This window comes from Callospermophilus lateralis, chromosome 2, assembly GCF_048772815.1.
Source record: "Callospermophilus lateralis isolate mCalLat2 chromosome 2, mCalLat2.hap1, whole genome shotgun sequence".
Classification (NCBI taxonomy): domain Eukaryota; kingdom Metazoa; phylum Chordata; class Mammalia; order Rodentia; family Sciuridae; genus Callospermophilus; species Callospermophilus lateralis.
The window spans coordinates 21,947,464-21,969,530 of NC_135306.1; the positions used below are offsets into that span (position 1 = coordinate 21,947,464).

The 22,067-nt window shown below is 35.3% G+C and overlaps 1 protein-coding gene and 1 non-coding gene across 7 annotated transcripts in view; one reads left to right on the forward strand and one right to left on the reverse strand.

Annotated features, from left to right (window-relative positions):
* Positions 1-22,067, forward strand: part of Ecpas (Ecm29 proteasome adaptor and scaffold) — a 117,417-nt gene that overhangs the window by 23,547 nt on the left and 71,803 nt on the right. For all 6 annotated transcript variants that reach the window (XM_076845686.2, XM_076845689.2, XM_076845685.2 and 3 more), the window contains 2 exons: positions 14,671-14,801; positions 21,838-21,954. In XM_076845686.2, coding sequence (XP_076701801.1) covers positions 14,671-14,801; positions 21,838-21,954 — 248 coding nt within the window. The remainder of the gene's footprint in view (positions 1-14,670; positions 14,802-21,837; positions 21,955-22,067) is intronic.
* On the reverse strand, positions 19,023-19,129 carry LOC143393331 (U6 spliceosomal RNA). Its single transcript, XR_013090617.2, has one exon. It is a non-coding gene; the product is annotated as a U6 spliceosomal RNA (small nuclear RNA).

A 22,067-nucleotide genomic window follows, 5' to 3' on the forward strand; every position in this document is an offset into this window, starting at 1 on the left:
TCTCTTTCCATGTTCTCCATATTAACCTATAGGTTTGTCCATTTCTGTATTTTCATCAGCACAGTCTTAAAAATTGTATCCCAGGGCAAATTTAAGGGCTTCTTTCATGCTAGGCAAGTGCCCTACCACTGTGTAGCATCCCCAACCCTTTTCAGTTTTTTTTTTTTTTTTTTTAAGATAGGTTCTTGCTGTTGCCCAGGCTGGCCTCAAACTTTTGATCTTCTTGCCTCAGTCTCTGAGTAGTTGGGATCACAGGTGTGCACTACTGAGTCTTGTTGCACAGTCTTAATTAGAATAGTTATAAGTCTTGAAATCTAGTCAGGCCATTTACTTTTGTTAAAAATTATCAGTTATTCTTGGCTCTTTAATAGTCCCATGTTCCATTCATATTCCACATGAATTTTATAATCAGTTCTTTAGGTTTCATGAACTCTGTTGTCTATAGAGTGTGTTTGCGGGGGGAGCTGCTCACTTTGCAATATTGATTTTATTTGTCAGTATTAATGCTATTTACCGTATATTTTTGGTTTTCTCTTCTGGGAGCAAAGTAAAATTTAGTTTTTGGAGGCCTTTTGGTTGGGAATGGAGCTGGGGCATGTGACTAGTTTAACTAGTGATTTGGGCAGAGAGATTGGGAATATGGCACCAGCCAGCAGTGTTGGAGATGGGATTGGTTCTGTTAGCTGACTACTTAGCAGGACCCTTCTTTTACCTATGGTTGATGAATAGTGTCAGCAACTAATACTGTTTCTTTAAGCCGAGTGGATTTTGGCATTATTATCACAAAATGATCCAACCTATTCTGTCTGATACAGAAATTCATGGATATTATTATTCTCTATTTATTCTGGTCTTCTCTAATGAGTTACAGTTTAGATTATAATTTTCTCTATAAAGGACTTTGATATGTTTTATTAATTTATTTCTAGATACTCTGCAGTTTTTATTGTTGTATTGTTGTTGTAAATTAACACCATACTCCTCCACTTCCTCCTCCTTTTTCTCCTTCTCCTTTTTTTTTTTTTTTTACAATACTGGTGATGGGTCTCAGGGCCTTGCACATGCTAGGCAGGCACTTAGTCTCTGAGCTACTTTCCTTTGGCTGTCCTCCTGCCTCAACCTTCCAAGTAGCTGGGATTATAGTTTGAATTACATCTGGCTAAATTACTAAATTTTATTTTTATTTATTTATTTATTTATTTATTTATTTTTTAATATATATATTTTTTATTATTAGTTGTTCAAAACATTACAAAGCTCTTGACATATCATATTTCATTTATTTGATTCAAGCAGGTTATGAACTCCCGTTTTTACCCCGTATACATATTGCAGATTCACATCCACTTTTTTACATTCTTCCATACTAGTGTCTGTTGTATTCTGCTGCCCTTCCTATCCTCTACTATCCCCCCTCCCCTCCCCTCCCCTTCCCTCCCATCTTCTCTCTCTACCCCATCTACTGTAATTTATTTCTCTCTCTTGTTTTTTTCCCCCTTTCCCCTCACTTCCTCTTATATGTAATTTTGTATAACAATGAGGGTCTCCTTCCTTTACCATGCAATTTCCCTTCTCTCTCTCTTTCCCTCCCCACTCTCGTCCCTGTTTAATGGTGATCATCTTCTTATGCTCTTCCTCCCTATTCTGTTCTCAGTTGCTCTCCTTATATCAAAGATGACATTTGGCATTTGTTTTTTAGGGATTGGCTAGCTTCACTTAGCATAATCTGCTCTAGTGCCGTCCGTTTCCCTGCAAATTCCATGATTTTGTCATTTTTTAGTGCAGAGTAATACTCCATTGTGTACAAATGCCACATTTTTTTTTTTATCCATTCATCTATTGAAGGGCATCTAGGTTGGTGAATTTTATTTTTAAATATTTAAATTTATTTAATTTTGTAGTGCTATGATTGAATCCAGGGGTGTTTTACTGCTGAACTACATTCTTTTTTATTTTTATACATTCTTTTTTATTTTTATTTTGATACAGGGTTTTGCTAAATTGCCAAGGCTAGCTTCAAACTTGCAGTCCTTCTAAATCAGTCTCCTGAGATGCTGTGATTATTTACGTGCACCACCATGCCTGGCTTAAATCACTCATTTAAACATTTTTTTTATTTGTTCTTTTTGGTTATACATTACAGTGGGATGTATTTTGTAATACATACAGGGCGTATAACTTCCTATTTTTGTGGTTGTACGAGATGTGGAGTTATACTGGTTTTGTATTCATATGTGAACACAGTGAAATCACTCATTTAAAAAACTATTTTCTGATGCTTTGTTCTGATGAATCTCAGTTGATTTCTGTATTTTTCTTTAAATATGTATTTTTTTTAATTGTAGGTGGACACAATATTTTATTTTTATGTGTTGCTGAGGATTGAACCTAGTGCTTCATGTGGGCCAGGCAAGTGCTCTACCACTGTGCCCCAGCCCTATTCTGTGATTTCTGTATTTTGATCTTACATGGAACATAATAACTTTCTTATTTTCTGTTCCCCGTCTCCTATAATCTATGAAATTGTTTTTAATATGACCTTTTTTTTTCATGTTTTATTTTTTTGAACCCTTTAGTTCAGTTTACTTAGAAGTGCTGGTAATATACATTTTTGTTTTGTTCCAGTTTTGCATGCATATATTTGGTATAGGTTTTATACAGAAATGCTTCATCAGATTATGGTAGTTTTCTTCAGGACTGTTCCAAATACACATTTATAAACTGTATACTGTGAGAGACTGGGGTTTTGTAATTTATATTCCCCAGACTTCTTTACCAGCTAGCTTTTTGGTTTTAGATCTCTTTTCCTATGGTAATAATAGTATTCTCTTTTTTCTTTTTTTCCCTTCTAGGAATTTCATTGTTTTACTTTTTACATTTAGATATTTATTTATTTTTTGGTGCTGGGGATTGGACAAAGTGCCTGTGCATGCTAAGTACATGTTCTACCAGTGACCTACACCCCTAGCCACTCATATTTAGATTTATGATCCATCAGGATTTGATTTTCTTTTATATCTAATGACAGGGATTAAGTTTTATTTCCCCTTTTTGCAATACAGTTGATCTACAACCACTTATAAGACCATCACTTACTTACTGCATTGCAATGGCAGTTCTCTTATAAATCAGACAACCTGTGTTTATCTTTTAAGAATTTTTATTTTGTTTAACTTGTTTGTTTGCTATTGCACTATGCCATACTTTTAATTATTGTAGCTTTTAGTGAGTCTTGAAATCTGGCCATCTAAACTGTTTTTCCTTTTTAGGGTCATCTTGGCAAATCTTGGCACATTTTCTTTTACTTTTTTTTTCCTTTAAGATCATCTTGGCAAATTTTGGTCATTTGCATAAATTGTAGAATCAGTTTTGCCATATTCCTGAGAGTGTCTGTTGGATTGTTATTGTATAGTCTGTAGGTCAGTTTGGGGAAAACTGACATCTTTCCAATACAAGTTCAGTAACCTATATCGAAAATTGTTGATACCAGAATTATTTTGGGCTTCTTATTTTATAATATTTGCATTTATATAATGAGGTAAATTGGGGATGGGACCCAAGTCTTAACCACAAAATTTATTTATGTCTTTTGTATACCTCATATACTGTATAGCTTTTCATTCATATATGTCATTTCATTCATATATGTCAGCTTTTCATTGCTGTGACCAAAATACCTGACCAGAACAACTTGGAGGAGGAGAAATTTATTTGGGACTCATGATTTCAGAAGTCTCAGTGCGTAGATGGGTGAGTCTGTTGCTTTGGGCCAAGATAAGGAAGAACATCACTGCCGAAGGATGCTCAGGAGGAAAGCTGCTCACTTCGTGGCAGCCAGGAAGCTGAAGGAGAGGAAAGAAAGGATGGTGCCAAAACAAGACCAAAATCCAACCTGACAAACGGGTTCTACAACTTCACTTGTAACTCCTGGTACAGCATCTAGAACACATGGGTGTGATACAAGGGACTCACCCTGTTAGCTTTCCTGGTTGCAGTTTAGATGGACTATCTTTTTACTTGGCTGTCTCTGTAGCCATTAATTTTTCTTGGCAGACAGTCCATGTTACTGGCATCTTTTTTAATTCATGGGGTCTCCATTTCAGCTTTGGCTCTACCTTTACAGCTTCATACATCACACATTCAGGGGCAGCCCACAGGGATTTTGGCTCTGCTACACTTCATCTGGTTTTGCAGGCCTTTCTTTGAAGCTTCCAGGATCCCTTAATTTGAATCGTGCGTTTCTGCAGAGCCAGCACTATATAGATGATGCCAGGGTTTTCTGTCAGCTTGTGCACTGGTTGGGCTCCTTGGAGTCATGGCTATAGAGGTCTCTGGGTGCCTGGGCGACTGAGCCTTGTGAAACTTTTTCTCAGGCCCCCCTGTGGAAGCAGGACACCCCCATGATCTCTACTCAAAGGAATTTCCCCTTTTATATCCTTGAGCCTGCATGGGTGTGGTCTTGCAAATTCCTGGGATGTCTTCAGGCCATTTTTCCTGTTGTCTTGTGCAAAGTATTCTCTTTAGTGACTATAATCTCATTCACAATTGGATCTTCCTTGGTCATGTGTTTACATGCACTTTTCTGGTCAAACTGCAAGTTTTAAAAATCCTTCAGCTCTGCTTTTGCTCTGGATACTCACAGTAACCTGGCTAAAAACTGGTAGCAATATCCATGCTACTGACTGACTGCTGTGCTACCTTGAATTTCCTCTGCCAGATTAATTAGTCTTTCACCTTTAAATATAGCCTCACACAGATTCAGGACATGGGCAAAATGTAGACAAGTTCTTTTCCAGAATATAACACAAGTGACCTCTCTAGTCCAATTCCCAGTAGAGTCCTCATTTCACTTTGAAACCTCCTGAGCACAGTCTGCATTCCTTTTGGCAGTCTATTCTTCTGAGCTCCTACTAGAATTGCCCAGTAAGCTATAAACTTTTAAGGCTTTTCTAGCCTACAGTCTCCAGATTTGAATTTTTTCAAATTCCTCTTGTATACCAGCTCTAAAGGCTTGTGAATCTCATGATCAGGCTAGTTGCAGCAGACCTTCTGATTATAACACAAAACTGGTACTGAGACCTCACTCTCAGTACCAGTTTTGTGTTATAATCAGAACAACTTAGAGGAGGAAAAGTTCATTTAGGACTCACTGTTTTAGAGGTCTCAGTCCATAGATGATTGAATTTATTGCTGTGGGCCCAAGGTGAGATAGAGCATCAAGGGCTAAGGGTCCAGGTGAGGAAAGCTGCTCACTTTATGGCTACCAGGAAGAAGAGAGAGTAAGGGAGAGAGAAAGAGAAAAATGGGCCATAGGGAAGATGAATCCTTTCAAGGCAGTCCTCAGTGACCTCCTCCTCCAGCCATGCCCCACTGGCCTACAGTTACCACCCAGTCAGTCCATTCAAACTAGGATGGACAACTTGGTTACAGTTCTCATAATCCAATAATTTTACCTCTTTTTTTTTTTTTAAATGAGAGAGAGAGAGGAGAGAGAATTTTTTAATATTTACTTTTTAGTTTTCGGTGGACACAACATCTTTATTTTTTTATTATTTTTATGTGGTGCTGAGGATCGAACCCAGTGCCCAGCACCCTTACCGCTAGAGCCACATCCCCAGCCCAGAATTTCACCTCTTAACATTCCCGCTTAACATGCTTAGTTTTTTGGGGGATACCTCATGTCCAAACTATAATATATACAATAGCCTGAGGGTAATTTTATATAATATGTTTTGTGCACCTGTGTTTTGCTGTGATTGGTCATGTTAGGTCCAGTGTGGAATTTTCTGCTTGTAACATCAGGTCAATGCTCAAAAAAAGTTTTGGATTGTGTAGTGTTTCAGATTTCAGCTTTTTGTAAAAAATCTTAGGAGTCCTTAACTAATACTGAGTTTCTGATCCATGAATATGGTATACACTTTTTAAAAAAAGTTTTTCTTAATGTCTCTCAGCTGTGTATTTTAGTAGTTTTCTGTGTAGAAGGCTTGCACATCTTTCCCTAGATTAATTTCTAGATATTTAATTTGTTTTGATATCATTGAAATAGGTGTTTTCAAATTTTATTTTTAATGATTTGTTGCTGGCATAGAGAAAAAGCACTTGATTTGTGTATTTTTAGTCTAGTAATTCATATGTATTTTTAATGTATTAAATGTATCATCTACAAATAATGAATATATTTCTTCCTTTTCAATCTTAATACATCTTATTTTTCTTACTGCTCTGAATAAAATTTTCAAGACAAATCTGAATAGAATCGTTAATAGTTAATAGAAAGTAAATAGTTTAATCTCCCACATCCTTTTAAATTTTCCACCCATTCTTCCACATTGTAGTCTACTTTTGCCCCTACCTCTTCACTGGCACTGCCATGGTTTCATTCTTGTTTTTAAACTCAAGGGAAAGGTGTTTGTTACTTTGCCACTAAGTATGGTTGCTGTAAGTTTTTGTAAAAATTCTTTATCAGATTAAGGAAGTTCTCTTTTCTTCCATCTGTAACTACAAAAACCCCCCACAAAATTAAAAAAAAATTAAAAAAAATTTTAATGTGTTTTTAATTATGTATGTGTATGCACAAAATCTAGATACTTTTTTGACAAGTTTTTTTTTTAAGTGGTTGATATGAAATAAAGGTTATTTTCATAAGTTACATTTGTAATGACTATTTGGAAAACCTTACCTTTAAATGTTTGAATTTTTTAATTCAGTAGACACTTGTGTTAAATGTTGTGGGTAGGGGGAAGAAAGGGTAGGCTTTTCCTGATTTGTTTGTGTTGACTAGTGCTGCAGTAAATTGATATTCACTAACCTCAATTGTGTCCTTCACACTTTATTTGTGTGGTAGTTGTATTTTGCCAGAGGTTTTCTTCTCTTCTCTCTCTCTTTTTTTTGTACTGGGGATTGAACCTAGGGGTACTTAACCATGGAGCTACATCCCCAGACCTTTTTTATATTTTATTTAGATACAGGGTCTTGCTGAGTTACTCAGGGCCTACTTAAGTTCCTGAGGCTGGCTTTGAACTCACGATCCTCCTACCATGGCCTGCAGAGCTGCTGGGATTATAGGCATGCACCACCATACCTGGCTTTCTTTTCTTCACCCTATTGCAAGCCCTTCTACTTTTGTCACACCTCTGACTTCCCTCTGCCCTCAAAATCTCAGCAGAAGATATTGCCTTCTAGTTTACAGCAGCAGGAGAAGCCATCAGAAAGAAATTCTTCTGGTACTTCGATGAAATGTATAAGTTTATTAAATAACACCAGTTAATTAAACACTGAGTTTATTAAATAACAGCGGTTCTCCTTATTCCTTCCTATTATAATGGCGAGATGGTCTTCCTCCTACTTAAGATAATTCTTCAAACCTTGTGCTTGATCCTGATTCTTTTCTTATTCTCAGGGTCCCAGTCTAGTGATTTTCTCCCCTCTTCAGTTTTCCTCTTTACAGTGGCTTCCCCCCTACCCTGTTGCCATTTAAACTTGCTCAGATCTCTGATACAATAAAAAATAACTATTTCTTCCCTCATTTTTTCATAAGTTAGATTTTGCCACCATGTCCCCCACATCCTTTTTAATTTTCCACCCATTCCTCCACATTGTACAGTCTACTTTTGCTCCTACCCCTTCAGTGGAACTGCCATGATTTCAAAGGTCTCAGTCCATAGATGACTAAGTCCCTTGCTCTGGGTCTAAGGTGAGGCAGCGCATCAGTGGGGAAGGGTCCTGCTGACAAACTGCTCAGCTCATGGTGGGGTTCAGGAAGCAGGGAAAAGGAGGCAGGGGAACGGTCACAGGGCTAAGATCATCCCCCAGGGACCTGCATTCTTTAGTCATGCCCCACCTCTCTGTGGTTACACTCAGTCCATTCAAACTAGGATGGGCTGATTAGATTATTGGACTCGTAATCCAATCATTTTGCCTTTCAATATTCCTACATTAACAGCTTTTGGGGGACATCTCATATCTAAACCATAACACACAATATGATTAATTTCACTCCTCAGTACTTCCCCTTACTTTCCCTTGATTCCTTCCTAACAGTGGTATCTCTTCTATATTTATAATGATCTCTCTTTTTAAAAAAATTTTAAAGAATTTAATTTTATCATCTTTTTTTTCTAACTTCCACATATGAGAGAAAATAATTGTTCTTCTGCATCTGACTTATTTCACTTAAGGTGATGATTTCAAGTTTCATCTATTTTCCTGCAAATGACATAATTTTATTGTTCTTCATAGCTGAATAATTCTTCATTGTGTATATATGCCACATTTCTATATCTCTTCATTGTTAACAGATTCTTAGGCTGATTTTGTAACTTGGCTGTTGTGAGACTATTGTGAATTGTGTTGCAATTATTGTGGGTATGCATTATCTTTAAAATATGCTGACTATAATTCTTTCGGATAAACACCTTTAAAATATGCCATATGTAGTTCTTTTCGATAAATACCGAGGAGTGGTATCCATCATTCCTTTGTTCAGACTCTTTTTCCTCTGTTCTTAAATGCTGTTGTTGTTCTGGAGCAATCTGTCCTAGGCCTTCTATCACTTTCTATGTACATGTGCTTTAACCTGGACAATATCATTACTTTCTTCTTCACTCTTTATACCCTTGACCTCCAATCTCTGGCATACAGTAAAAGGTTTCAGTATATACTTCAGTGAATGAAAGAGTGACCTAGACAGGGCAGTTAGCACTTCACAGTGAAAGGAGAGTGCTGGGCCTTGAAGGAACAGAGAATTTAGATGAGCAGAGACAAGGAGGAAGAGGAAGCTTGAATTGCACTTGGTTATTTGTCTTGTTGGCTCCTTATTCATAGTATTGAGCTTTCTCTAATATTGTTTTTTGACCTTTGAATTTGTATATTTTACTATGTTTTCATAAAGGTTGTCTGAGACAAACAGAACTCCCTGTGCAAGGCTTGCATTATGCTTAGTATAACTGCTCTGTGGAAAGCAGGGTCATGGTAGACATTTGCTTGGTGCAGGCAAGGCTTATCTACCTATCTATCTATCTATCTATTTATTTTATTTTATTTTTTTAGTTATAGTGGACACAACACATTTATTTATTTATTTATTTTGCTGAGGATTGAACTCAAGGCCTAGCACAAGTGCTAGGTGAGTGCTCTGCCTCTGAGCCACAACCTCAGCCTCTAGGCTCTATCTATCTATTTATTTTATTTTATTTTTTTAGTTATAGTGGACACAACACATTTATTTATTTATTTATTTTGCTGAGGATTGAACTCAAGGCCTAGCACAAGTGCTAGGTGAGTGCTCTGCCTCTGAGCCACAACCTCAGCCTCTAGGCAAGGATTTTTAGATTGAAGTTTAGAAGACTCCATTTGTCTACCAGCAATACTCATTAAAGAAGTTTCATTTGAATTATACCATATATACTACATATATATAATATACCAAGGTTTGTATTTGGATTGAGTCATGTTGGTGCCTTCACCTAAAATATACCAGAATTCCTTCCAGAAGAAAAACTGTTGTTCAGCATAAACATGTTGTTTGTACAAACAGTTTAGGCACAGCGAGCCACTTTTACCAGTTCTGAGAATGCTGAGAGCCCTCCTGAAATCCAACTTTCCAGATGTCAGCCAAGGGCCAGCTTTGGCAAGCAGGCCTTTTTGTAGGTAGCAATCTCAAGCCTGCTATGTTAATTTTTTTCTTTATTGTGTATTTTTTAAAAAATAAATTTAAAGTGGAAAAACCATTCTAAACACTATGAGAATCTCAGAAGCCATGGAGTAAAGGAATGGTACATTTAACTGTACTTAAAAAACTTAGATATGGAAAAGAAAAAAAAGTGCTTTAGAGTCGGAAAGTAAACTATGAAAGAGCGCTTGTAACATATGGGAGAATGGGGGGAGTTTTTTGTTTTTACTAATATTTAAAGGCTTATATAAATCAACAACTAAAGGACTGGAGATGTAACTCAGAGATAGAATGCTTGAGGCTCTGGATTTGATCCCTAGTACTACAAAACAAAAACAAATCAACAACTAAAAGGAATAATGAGTAATTTGTTAAAGAAGTCATTTCAAGGGACTCTGAATACTTGAAAAGATATTTTACCTTAGTTAAAAAAAAAAAAAAAAGCAAAACCAGTGTGATCTTTTACCATCTGTCATATTCAGCTAAGATTGATAAATTATAATCTTTGTAAAGGTATAGGGAAAGTGTACTGTTGGTGACATAATTATCTCAGCTTTTGTGAAGAACATTTTTCTATAACCTGTTAATCTTTTGACACTCCTATTCTTTGATCCAGAAGTTCCATTTCTAGGATTTTAGCTTGTAGAAGCCCATATAACCAGACAGAGAATATATGGATAAAGATGCTCTTTGGAGTGTTGTTTGTAGTACTGTAAAGTTGGTAATAACACAAGTAGAGGGCTAGTTGAGTTTTTCTCATTCCTTAGACTAAAGGTTGATTTGAACTATATTGTATATAGAATAAAATGTATTATGTACATCATGTGTACTAAATATCTTTCTAAAAATCTGAAATGTTATGAGATATATTGTTCTAAAGGTCTCAGATAAAGGATTTTCTTAATTAAAAGAGAAAAAGGCAAACTATGAAATAGTATGTGTCACATTCCAGTTTTGAGGTTAGTATGATGTTAGTATGGGAATAGGAAAAAATAATAGTTCAGATATATTCCCACATTTAACAGTGATTATTTGAGGACATACAAATGTCTCTAATTTTTTCTTAAAAAAAGTTTGGGGCTGGGGTTGTGGCTCAGTGATAGAGTGCTCACCTAGTATGTATAAGGCACTGGGTTCCATCCTCAGCACCACATAAATAAAGAATAAAGATATTGTGTCAACCTAAAACTAAAAAATAAATATTAAAAAGAAAGAATTAATACGAGTTTAAGTAGACAAATAAATAATAGCAGAAGTGTGGATAAGGTGAAATTTTCTCCTGTCTCTGAAGTGTTGTCATATCTCAGTTCCTTTTGTAATGAACTGGATAATATCTGTTCCTACAACTAAAAACTGAGCCCTTAAGGAAGATAGATGTGAGTTTTATATTTTCTTTGTATCTTCAGAACTTTTGGTTCCATCCCTTTCTTGTTTATGAATAGAGTCCTTTTGAGGTCTGTCTTTGTTGTTTTATTGCTGTAACAGAATGCCTAAGACTGGGTAATTTATAATGAAAATAAATTTTCTTATGGTTCTGAAAGCTGGGAAGTCCAAGGTTGAGGGTCCTATAGCTGGTGAGGATCTTTGTGTTGCATCATTCCACAGTGGAAGGATGAAAGGGGAAGAGCACCTGAGATCAAGATTGTTAAGAGGGAGGGGCTGCTTTTATGACTTGTTCTTGGGATAAATTACTACTAGTGAGATAACAACATTAATCTCTTCTTGAGGGCAGAGTCCTCATGACTGAATCACTTCTTTAGAGACCTCATCTCCCAACACTATTGCATTGGGTGTCAAGTTTCCAATATGTAAACTTTAGGGAATATATTAAAACCATAGGCCTAACATCCCCCCTCACTGCCCCCCACTCCCCATGAGGCTATAAAATCTGAAGCTAAAGGAGGTCAGGATTCATGTTCCTTTTAAGCCTCTGAAACAGGATTCTGGGACCATACTAGCACTAAGCCTATGTTCTTCATTTTGCTAACTTTGATAGATTGAAAATTTAATAGTTGGGTATGACTGCTATTTTGAGATTTCTTCCTTTTCATGTTTGGACATGATTGATTATGTTTTCTCCTATTCCCTCCAATATTGGAAATTGAACCCAGGGCCTGAGCATACTAGGCCAAGCGTTATACCACTGAGCTGTGTCCTTGGCCCTTGACTATTTTATTTAAAGTACAGATGTGTCTCTAGTGATGATCTAACTTATATTGATCCTCCTCATAGGTCGTGGAAAGCTTTAACTCTTCTCATGTGTACTCAGCCTATTTCTGGAGGACCTCCACTTGATGTTTGGTGTCCTTTCTTCCCATTGTCACAGCTCAATCACAAATAATTTTATTGTAGTTAGGATGTTACATTTAACTTTCTTTTGAGGGAGAGTAGCAAGTGTTAGGTACTGGACTGGGGATACATTGGAAGTACCAAAACAACTGTATGAAAAATGAAGGGAACTAGATCTTCCTATTTTTTTTTTTTTTAAACTTTGGTACAGATTCTGTATGTCAGTTTGTTATAAAGAATTTAACATTCTGTCTTTGTCCAAAAAACAATTCTGTAATTCATGTAGCTCAAATCTGTTGTCAGTTTCCACTGCCTAAGAACTGTGAAGCCCTAAGGCAGGTACTGTTTATCTGCAATTTTTCTGTGGGATGAATTCACCATTCCTAGAATTCAGCATTTATCAAATAGAATTATTTGGTTTGATAATCTCAGAGTCTACCTGCCTTTCTTCTTTTTCTTTCTAGTGCTTTTATTCCTTTATTATAATTTCTTAAACTTGAGACTTTGTTTGGATTTCAATGGTTTTCCCATTAATGTCCTCTTTTTTTTTTTTTTTCCAGGATCCTATTCTAGGCACCATTCAATTATCACGCCTTCAGTTTTCTCTGACTTGGAACAGTTTCTTAGTCTTTTCTTGTTTTGCATGATCTTCAAAGTCTTGAGGAATACTGGCTGAGTATCCTATAGAATGTCTCCTAATTTGGAGTTTTCTGTTTTACTCAAGATTAGACTGGGATTATGGGTTTTTAGAATGAATACTGGAGAGATGAAGTTCCTTTGTCACACATTATATTATGTATATATGGTGTCCATCTGATGTCACTGAGGTGTTAACCCTCTTCACTCAGTTCAGATAGTATTTTTCAGGTTTTTCCACTGTGAAGTTAACATTTTCCCATTTCTGTTCTATAGAAGTAGTGACTAAATATTGTATTCTCCATGGGAAAAGAAGAGGTAGAGTTAAGTTTTACCTTCCATGGGGAGAAGTAGCCACATGAATTATTTTGAATTCTTCTGTAAGATTTTTTCCCCTAATTTATTTAATATTTAATCACTTGTTTATATCAGTATGGAGCCATGCAAATTTCTACTTTGGCTTTTAATCCAATACTGTTTTACTTATTTTATTCCTCCTGTTGATCCAACTTTGGCCATTAGGAGCTTTTAGAAGTTGGTTCCTGTGTCTCTTCACATGTTTTATGTAATTTCTGACCCTACAAGATACTTTGGGCTCATCTTTTTTTTTTTTTTCCTTGTCCCAAGTCTTAGAATCATTCATTACCCCTAAGAATTCTGATTCTTTTTATTGCAAAATGGTCTTTAAAAACAAGGTGATGCTGGAATTGCTTGTTGTTACTGGGATGTTATTGGTGATTGCCTTTTCAGTACCCAATTCCTCCCTCCTTCCCTCCCTCCATTCCTCCCTCCCTTCTTTCCTTCCTTTCCTTCTCTTCCTCCTCCTTCTTCTCTCTCTTTTCCCCTCCTCTCTTTTCCTTTAGAAAATTATGAAAAATCTATCTTGAACAATTGAACAGTTATCAATGAGTGGTTAGTTTTGCTTTCATTTACATGACACCTCTCTCCATTATTTGAAGTAAATCCCAGTCACTGTATTAGTTCATCTGTAAATATTTCATCTGTTTTTATCTCTGGAAAATAGAATTTCTTTACACACTTCTTCTTTTTTTTGGAGATGGCCGTCTCTGTATATGGAGCTATAGATGTGCACCACTGTGTACAGCTAAATATAGTCTTAGATTATAGTAGATACAGAAGAAAATATGTAAACATAGAACTTGACCACTTTTCATAATTATAATTTTTAAATTATAAAAATATCAGATCAAGATATAGAACATTTCCAGCCCCCTAGAAGGTACCCCAATTACTATTGAGGATTTTTGTAAGAACCTTTTAAAAAAACTAACATAACCACAATACCATTATAGTACCTAATCCCCACCCCTCCATACTTTCAGTGCTGAGGAATTAACCTAGGCCCTCAAGCATGTTAGGAAAACCTATAAGTTTTATTGTTATTTCTTACAGTCAAATATCTAGTCATTTATATAGGTTCCCCTCACCCACATCTTCCCCCCACCTCTGTGGTGCACTGGTTGAAGAAACAGGGTTACTTGCTCTGAAGTTTATCACAGTCTGGGTTTTACTGAGCACATCCCCATGGTCTCACCTGATATGTTTCTCACAGTGGCTTTTTTGAGGAAAACCTTTTCTCACTTTCTAGTTTAGTAACACCAACACAGTAGTGGGCACTGATTCTATCTTTGGAGAAATTTAATCAGTAAGATGGTTTTACCAAAGATCTGTTGTCCCTGACATCTGATTAAAGTTTCCCTGCCTTGCTTGGCTAGCCAGGTCTAGAAGATTCCTTCAAAAATTCTGTATCCTTTCTAGTATGCAGGTCCTTTAGAAAGACTGAATATCTGTGTGTAGAAGAGAATTTGGTTATTCCTAGCTTTGTTTTTCTCCTTTCTGGAGATAAATGAACGGGACAGTTGTAAGAGCACAGTTAGATGATAGATCCTTTTAGTGTTGTTTTGTAGCTGTGTCACAATCATCTATATACAAGCCAAGCTTTGATTAATTTCTGACCAAAGGTTCCACAGTACAGAAAAAAGGATTAAAGTATAAAAATAGTCTTGGTTGTATTTGATTTGCCAAGTTCTCTCTTTTTTCTTTTTATATTATAGATCAGCTTGAACGGGTCTTTTTACGACTTGGCCATGCTGAAACAGATGAACAATTACAGAATATTATATCTAAATTTCTTCCTCCTGTTTTGCTCAAATTGTCCAGTACGCAAGAAGGAGTACGGAAAAAGGTAAGCATGTTGGGACGGTTGGGGGAATTAAATAGTGAATAAATGAACATGTATTATGAAGTGAATTTTCCATGCCCTTTGTTGAAATCCAGGTTTGTGATCCTAATGGCTTTTCAAAATGGAAAGTAAGTTTAGAACCAGCTTTCATGATTCAAAAGTTATTTGTGTGCTTAGCACAGCTGTGGTTAGCACCAGCTGTACAATTATGGTAGGTAATTTAATTGATATTTTTTCTGGTCTGTAAAGAGGCATGGTCTGATATTCATGCCCTTAATTCTTTAGTGTGAAAGGGGACAAAAATATTCTAATCATTTGGATGACAGAGAATATAACCTTAATTAAAGGTAAGCAAATAAAAAATTTTAAAAGCAAAAATTATTATGTAGTTCCAGTTTAAGATTATGAAAATACTATTTCAAAAAGCTAGATAACTGACATCAATATTTTAAAACCAACTTCTATAACGAACATTTTCCCCTTTTGATTTATATAATATTTCATTAGGATTATTCTGCTATATTTATAATAGGCCTTCCAGTCTTTGGATTATCATTAGGTTTCATCCCTTAGGACATTTTAAATGGTTGGCAGTGACTTCTTGGAGTTCTTTCCTGAGGATTCTGAGGCATGATTTAGGTTCTGTGGGGAAAGAGTATCATTAAGAATGTCTATTATGTCTGCAGGAAAGAATGGATATTCTTGTTACATATTTGACATGCCTTCTATTAATCATATTCTTCGCTGAGCTAGAGGTGTATTTATTTTGTCATATCACTTTCCTATTTAAAATCCTTCTATGACTTTCCTACCCTCAGGATAGCAAGGTCTAAAGGCCCAACTTGATGTCTGTTTACTTAGTTTTTTCAGTCTCTTTTACTGAGTGTCAGTCATCTTCATGCCGGGTGTAAGGGGTATGTTGGTGAGTGAAAGAAACCCCTAGTTGGGGAGACCACTAGCAAAACAATCAGTTAGTAATACATGCTAAGATGGAAAAATAAAGGATTAAATAAAAGAATGTATTTGGGGACATGATTTAGAATGAGTGTGGAATGGAGGGGTGGCCTTTTGGTGTGTAGAAATTAGCCAGGCTGAGAGATGGGAGGACCATTAAAGATGGATGTGCCCCATGCAGGGGTTCAAAACTAGTGTGACACCTTTATGGAACTAAGGAAGGCCACAGTGGTGCCCCTGGTGGACATGAGGAAGAGCAATAGAGGGAACCAGGATTCTAGGAAGCCCTGATTTGAAAAGGTATTAATGGTAGTGATGCAGTCACCCTGGATGTTGAAGGAAGACTTGGAGCGGAGACTAAGAGTGGAGTCCAGAAGAGTTACTAAGCAGGGAACTTTTGCATTAGTCCAGGCCAAGTATTTTTAGTAGTTTTTAAATCATTACTTAGGATTTTTTTCATTATATTGTGTCTTTTTATGGAAAATCATCCATTTCTAATGCATCTATTTAAGTTTGAGATTGTGTATCATTCATTTCTATAGTACTGTTTATCCTATTAACTTTCTTCCAAGTGGAGAAATTCCATTCTTATTTCCAATTTTATTGATTAATACTATCAAAGTTATAATCTTATGGTTATTTTTAAAAAGAAACGCAGCATTTAGGTTGATTTTTCTCCCTTTTTAAGTATTTTTTAAAATTTTTATTCAAATTATTTGTTTTCTCATATGAGATTATATAATAATATACCAATGATTATTATGTGTCAGGAAAAGTGCTAAGGACTTTATGTGAGGTTGGTATTTTATACATTTTACAGATGAAGCTCTGGTTTGAAATGATAATAGACCACTTAAGGTCAGATAATGAGTGATTGAATCAGAATATGAACCCAGGGCTGTAACTTGTAAGGCTGGCCACCAAATATTGTTTTCATGAATTATAAAATATTTTTAAAAAAACTCAAAACCAAAAACTACCTCAGCTTGTGAATTTATCTTTGATCACTGTAATTATATTGATGTGCAGTATTTGGTTATTTTGTTTTGACTTAATGATTAATTTATAAGAACATTGTTTAATTTTTTAAAGTTAAAAATTTGGTGCACTGTAATTATACATAATAGTGGGATTCATTTGTACATGCATATAACATAATTTGGTCAATTTCATTGCCCAGTACCTCTCCTTTCCCTCAAGAGCATTGTTTTAAATTTTTAAACATTGGATATAAAATTTAGTTTTTAGTATATGGTCTGGAGCCTAATGTGCAAAAAATTATGGTCTTTTAAATTTTTGTTTTTTACCTAGTGCTGGGGATGAAACCCAGGACCTTATACAGGCTAAGCATGGGCTGTATCACAGAGCTATGCTCCCAGTTTGAAGTGTATTCTAATGTTCATAAGAAGCATTCTTCATAAGACAAAAAGAATATTCCAGTTTGTGGAATATGGAGCTCAGAATGTCCTAAGGCTTCTCATCAGTAACGTTGTGCTTTTATGCTTGAGAACCTGTCTTGGAGACTGGTTGTAAATTAGTTACTGAATTATAACTTCCTATTGCTGCTAAACTGTTTTTCTGATTTTCCTCTTAGTTTTGATAATTTTTTTTATTAGTTGTTGGTGGCCCTTTATTTATTTTTTTATGTGGTGCTGAGAATCGAACCCAGTGCCTCACACATGCTAGGCAAGCGCTCTACCACTGAGCCACAACCCCAGCCCCTAGTTTTGATAATTTTGGCTTGATGAATTTTTAAAAATTTGTTCTAATTAGTTTTACATGACAGTAGAATGCATTTTGATTCATTGTACACAAACAGAACACAACTGTTCATTTTTCAGTACACGGTGTAGAGTTGCACCATATGTGCAATCATACATGTACCTAGTGCAATGATGTTCATCTCATTCCACCATTGGCTTGATAAATTTTGATGCAAAAGTTTAACATCTGTATTAGTAATTATAGTCTATTGTATGTTTTTTTTTTTTTTTTTGGTCAGAAGAAGGGCTTGCTGTTAAGTAAGTTTGAAAACTTCTGGAATAAGGGAAGTACAATCTAACAGCTGAAGTACCTGTTATATTTCATGCATGATGCTAGACTCTTTGACATATCTTTCCTTTAATCTTCACAATAGCTTATGAAATATTATCACCGGAGTTCTACAAAGGGGAAAAAAATGAACCTGAAATTAATATTTATGGCTTAAATTAGTGGATGTTTATGTAGCTATTATCTCAGTTTGTTTTAACAAAATAAGTTATATAGTTTAGGCATTCTTATTATTCCTGTTTTATAGATTAAAAAACTGACTTAGAGAGGATAAGTAATTTGCCTTGGCACATGACTAGCAATGAACTTTATAAATATGAGATAATTTCAGAATTAAACTGGTTTCTGCCAGATAATGCTTCTATGCAATGGTTAAACATGTTTATTCTTTAGCTTATGTATGAAAATTCAGTACATAAAAGGCCAATGAATATGTAAGTAGAGGATAAAAGAATGACTGTAAAAGCAGTAATATAATTATTCTTGCACATTGTTTTGATTGTAGATGGTAGTGTCTTTTTTTTTTTTTTTTTAAATATACTTTCAGTTGTAGATGAACATACACTATCTTTATTTTTATGTGGTGTCAGGGTCAAACCCTGTGCTTCACACATGGGAGGCAAATGCTTTACAATTGGGCTACAGCCCCAGCCTGATCTTGATGCATATTTTCCTGTTCTTGTTTTCAAGTGTAACTATTTCGTCAGATTTTTAGAGTATGTGCAGTCATGTACTGATAATAATACCTCTTATAAATTACAGAATCAGTGTAATATTTGGTGTGATTATTATTATTATTATGAAAAAATTTTTTTAGTTGTAGATGGACCCAATATCTTTATTTATTTATCTTATGTAGTGTTGAGGATCAAACCCAATGCCTCATGCGTGTAAGGCAAATGCCGTACCACTGAGCTGCAATCCCAGCCTGTGTGCTTATTATTATATCGTTATTAATAAACAAAGAATATAGATATTGAACATAACGTCTTTTAATTGATGAAAGTAGAATTAATTTTACTGTAGTTTAGTGACTTTTCAGTTGTGAAATTTTAGGTCTATAGTATTAATTTCATTTTGCATGTTCAACTTAACCAGAATACTATGCAAGGTAACTGGTAATTTGTGGATAAATTGGGTAAAAGAGAAATAAAAGTTTTCTCTTTTTATTAATATAGTATTAGTGTACATTTCCTATTAAAGAAACATTTTTTTTAAAAAAATATGGAACGCTTCACGAATTTGCGTGTCATCCTTGCACAGGGGCCATGTTAATCTTCTCTGTATCGTTCCAATTTTAGTATATGTGCTGCCGAAGCGAGCACAAAAAGAAACATTTTTTATTTAGAATTCTACTGTACAGTTAGCTTTGTATATTCACACTCATCAGAATAGCTAAAAATTAAAGCCTGATCATACCCATTGTTGGCAAGGATGTGGAGCAACTGGAACTCTCATATACTATTGGTAGGAGTATGAAATAGTGAATTCACTTTGGAAAACTTTGGAAATGTGCACTGAAGCTGAGCATATGCATACTCCATGACTAAAGGTTTTTTTTGTGTTTATATACAACAAAAATATGTATATATATGCATCAAAAGTATGTGTCTGGGAATGTTCATATCAGCATTATTCACAATAGCCTAAACCTGGAAATAATTGAATTTTTACGATAGAGGAAACTATAAATAGTAGTATTTTCATATTAGAGCAATGAAAGTGAACTACTATGAGCAACAATGTGGATAACTCTCAAATATAATGTAGAGAGAAAAAAAAATCCAGACAAGAAGTTCATCTTACAATGATTTTGTTTCAGTCATCTTTTGCTGTGACAAATACTTGAAAAGAACAACTTAAAGGAGGGGAGGTTTACTTGGGGCGCCAATCCATAAATAGTTGTCTCCTTTCCTCTGGGTCCAAGGTGAAACAGCTGATCATGGTGGAAAGGCCCAGCAGAGGAAAGCTGCTCAGCTCATGAGGGAGTCAGGAAGCAGAGAGAGGGGAGTGGGGAAGGGGCCTTAGGGAAGATGAACCTTTCCGGGACTTGCCTTAGTATTCCATCTCCTCTAGCCATACCCACCTGCCTACACTAACCACCCAGTTAGCCCACTCAAATTAACATGAACTGATTAGGTTATAGCTCTTACAATCTGATCATTTCACCTCTAAGTATTCCTGCATTAACAGGAGCTTTTGAGGAGACATCTTATATCCAAACCATAATAGATTCCATTTATGCAAAATTGAAAATGATTTTAGAATTCAGGGAAGTGATACCTTAAGGAGGAGGACCTAGTGACTTGGAGGAGTAAAGAGTTACAGGGCTGGTGTTTATATAGATGTGTTTATTTTGTATTTTAGGTATATAATTCAATTAAGTTTATATTAACCATCAAACTGAATGAATAATAAGGAAAAATGATTAAATAAGGTCAAAACACTGTATACCCTAGACCTAGCAATTATGTAAGTTTACTGACAGAGTTTAACTGTTCTCTATTTGGACAGGCAAAGAATTAGTTAAGCTGGTTTCTCAATTTTTCTGAATTTTATAGATGATTCCAGACAATGTATAAGCAAATTTAGGAAATTCATCAATATTTAAAGTGATAATATTGCTAGAAGAAAATTAAGTAAGTAATCTATTTAAAATTCCAAATAAGTTTATCATAAAAAAGAAAGTGTAATTATGGACATGATTGTCACTATCAGTAGTAATTTTCCATAGAGTCCTTTTAGAAATCAGAAGGTTAGAAGAGGGAGTTTTCCTTTAGCCTTATCCCTCCTGATTTCTCTTGTCATCAGGTGGTAAGTTTGGATGAAGTGTGAGTAGCAATTCAAGTTTCAAAGTTCCTGTATGTTATCATCATGTCTTATACTGTAGCTTAACTCGTGCTTAAATATCAATGTTTGAAAAAGTTTAGAAATTGGACCCTGGAATCATATCTTGATTGTGCCACTCCCTGGTTTAGTATCCTTGTACAAGTAAATTTACTTCCCTGAAGCTTCATCTCTAAGATGGGAATGGTAATACCACTTCATTGGTTGTTGTGAGAATCATGGATCTTAAAGGACTATATAGTACTATGCACAAGTGCAGAATGCATTAGAAAAACAACTCGATAAATGTTAGCTATAATATGATTTTTATCATTCTTTTAATAAGCATTGATTATAGATTTGTTTTTATTTTTACACATATTTACTTGCTTTATTATTGCTCTAGATTTCTTTGAACTTTTGTTGTCACTTGTGAACATCCTACAGCTTTCATTCATGCTTGCTTTGAGAATAGAGCACAAATTTCAGAAATGATAGAGAATAGCGTGAACCTGGCCTTCCAGAATAGTTTTCTTAAACTTGAGTCTTTGGTGAGGCTTTTAAAAAATATATTATTTCTCAGTGCCCAGTGTTTTACCTCTCTTAGCACATAATCCCTTCATTCAAGTGAGATCTAAGGCCATTTGTCATCAGTGTCTCTATACCTTTCTTTCCACCCACAGGAATTATTGATATGTCAAATCCTATTTCTGCTCTCTTCTCCATGTAAAAAAGAAGAAACTTGTTATTTCTTACTTAAAATGTTGTGTTAGTTGATAATCAAAATATAGTAAAAATGCTTTAGTATTTTGTCAAGACTCCTTCTGTAATCCAGATCCTGCTCTTATGAATTCTTACCACTCTTGCCTCAGTCAGATGTGGTGTGCCATGTTCTTTTCATCTTCTGTACCTTCTTGTAACTGATTGTCTGCTTGGGATTCTTCTAATCTTTAGGACTCAGTTTTCCTATCACTTCCTCCCTGAAGTGCTCCTTGATCAGGCAGACCAGTACAATCTGGATCTTAAATTTCTCTTTTTGTAATATCAAGGCATGTTGCAAAACTGGTGTCTTGACTCCCTTTCTGGGATGTCAAGTTAATATCCCTTAAAAGAACAAAGTAGCTACTGTTTACTAAAATAATATCTGAGAAATGTATTTGTTTTTAAGATATGATCAATAACTTCAGTTCCTCTGTCTCTATTTTAGGTAATGGAACTGCTGGTCCATCTGAATAAGCGTATAAAAAGCCGCCCCAAAATACAGCTCCCAGTGGAGACACTACTGGTTCAATACCAGGACCCTGCTGCAGTTTCCTTTGTCACAGTGAGTGCTGTTTGGAGTTTTCTTTCATAATATTTATCATATGTCACCAGTATATTGGCAAGCTTAGAATTTTACTGTAGGCCACTTCTAAGTAAAATATGGGATATTTTTCT